Source organism: Trichomycterus rosablanca, chromosome 22 (genome assembly GCF_030014385.1).
Source record: "Trichomycterus rosablanca isolate fTriRos1 chromosome 22, fTriRos1.hap1, whole genome shotgun sequence".
Lineage (NCBI taxonomy): Eukaryota > Metazoa > Chordata > Actinopteri > Siluriformes > Trichomycteridae > Trichomycterus > Trichomycterus rosablanca.
In genome coordinates this window covers 9,630,001-9,631,680 of record NC_086009.1, presented here as the reverse complement: position 1 = coordinate 9,631,680, position 1,680 = coordinate 9,630,001, and the positions used below count along the sequence as shown (strand labels likewise).

Here is a 1,680-nt window from a genome sequence, read left to right as displayed (position 1 = left end):
TTGACGAAGGGCGTCGAGTTTCAAAGATTGAGTTTATGGGATGTGCAGTTACAAGGTATCACGGGCAACACGGTGGCTCAGTGGGTAGCACTGTCACCTCACAGCAAGAAGGACCTGGATTCGATCCCCAGATGGGGCGGTCCGGGTCCTTTCTGTGTGGAGTTTCCCCCGGGAGCTCCGGTTTCCTCCCACAGTCCAAAAAACATGCAAGTGAGGTTAAATGGAGATACAAAATTGTCCATGACTGTGTTTGACAATAATTTGTGAACTAAAGAATCTTGTGTAAGGACTAACTACCGTTTCTGTTATGAATGTAACCACAGTGTAAAACTTGATGTTAAAATCCTAATAAATAAACAAACAAGGTACCACTGTTAATGATAAGTCAAGATCCATGTTGTATTTACGAGGACATAGTAGGCCCAATGTTGTCTAACATAATACTAACAAGTTATTTCTTTAGATGTAATCTGAGTATCTGTGCTAATGCTTAAATAAAGATCAGATTTGCATTAAAAATCCCACATAACATCTAGAACTGAATTAAAATTATGGTTTAGTGTTAGCAGAGCTGTTGGCAGAGCTGGGAATCAGCAATCAAAAGCTATGCCTAGTTCACACTACACGATTTTTGCCCTGATTTTCGCTCGCCAACAAGTCGTCACTATATGTGGCAGCTCAGAAGCAACTCATCGTTCGCTTGGGGCTCGAAAATCGGCTCTTGATCTCTGTGTGAACTGTTCAACAACTCGATCCGAGCGGCTCAAGAAAAAATATCTAGCATGTTAAATATCTGAACCAGTCAGCGACTCAAAATCTTGTAGTGTGAAAGGTGTTGCGATCAGGTTGTAATTGTTATGAATGCTAAGGGAGGAGTTGTAAATACGTGGGACAGGGGCATAATATAGTTCATAACAGAATACATCAGCACACACAAGCTTTACAGTATTTGTGACCTTGTCGTCCATGCCAAACCATAATACCATTGTTGCATTACAAAAAATATGGAAAAAAATTTTGGACATGGTATCACTAAACCCCTTGTCACTTCTCGCATGTGTTTTTGTGACAAAACATAGTTTGGGAGACCAGATAGACTTATCTGAGATTCCTCCTGATGGTAGATCAGTCGTGTAGTGTGAAATCCACATCGACTTAAAAAACTCCCGATCACAAGAGATCCAGTTGTGTGGTGTTGAACTGTACAGCGATCTGCTGACTTAAACTAGTGTAGTGTGAACTTGGCATTAAAATATACTTTACCGCTTAAGAACCAGTTACTGATCTACAAAAAGGATTCACACGTGAGTCCAGTCTTGCACATGTAGAGTTACACATTGATCTCCGTGTTCCTCCTATTCTGTACAGGCACCATGTGCTACTAACCAGGGTCCTTACACAACATCGAATACCCAACCTCCTTTTTTTAGTCTGGTCTTTCCCCACCCAGCAGACTAGTGGCCAATTGTGCTTGCTACGGGGCGCCCAGCTAACCGGTAGCAGAGCTGAGATTCAAACTCCGCCCAACAGTATCAAAGCAATGTCAAAGTGTGGTCACAATGTACATTTGTGGTCGTACAAAGCAAATGTAGTTCTTACCGATCTGTTCAGGCACGTGCAGCTGTGTCTGAGGGCATGTGTGAGACTCGCACATCTGCTGCTGCTGTTGCTCCTGCAGGC

At 42.7% G+C, this 1,680-nt stretch overlaps 1 protein-coding gene across 1 annotated transcript in view; it reads right to left on the bottom strand.

The window, feature by feature from the left end:
* Positions 1–1,277: 1,277 nt before the first annotated feature.
* ngfra (nerve growth factor receptor a (TNFR superfamily, member 16)) overlaps positions 1,278–1,680 on the bottom strand; it is a 63,813-nt gene continuing 63,410 nt past the window's right edge. Inside the window, exons 5-6 of the mRNA XM_062985036.1 lie at positions 1,600–1,680; positions 1,278–1,285 (exon numbers count right to left, since the gene is read on the bottom strand). The exon at positions 1,600–1,680 is cut by the window's right edge and continues 125 nt beyond it. Of these exons, the coding sequence (XP_062841106.1) occupies positions 1,278–1,285; positions 1,600–1,680 (89 nt within the window). The remainder of the gene's footprint in view (positions 1,286–1,599) is intronic.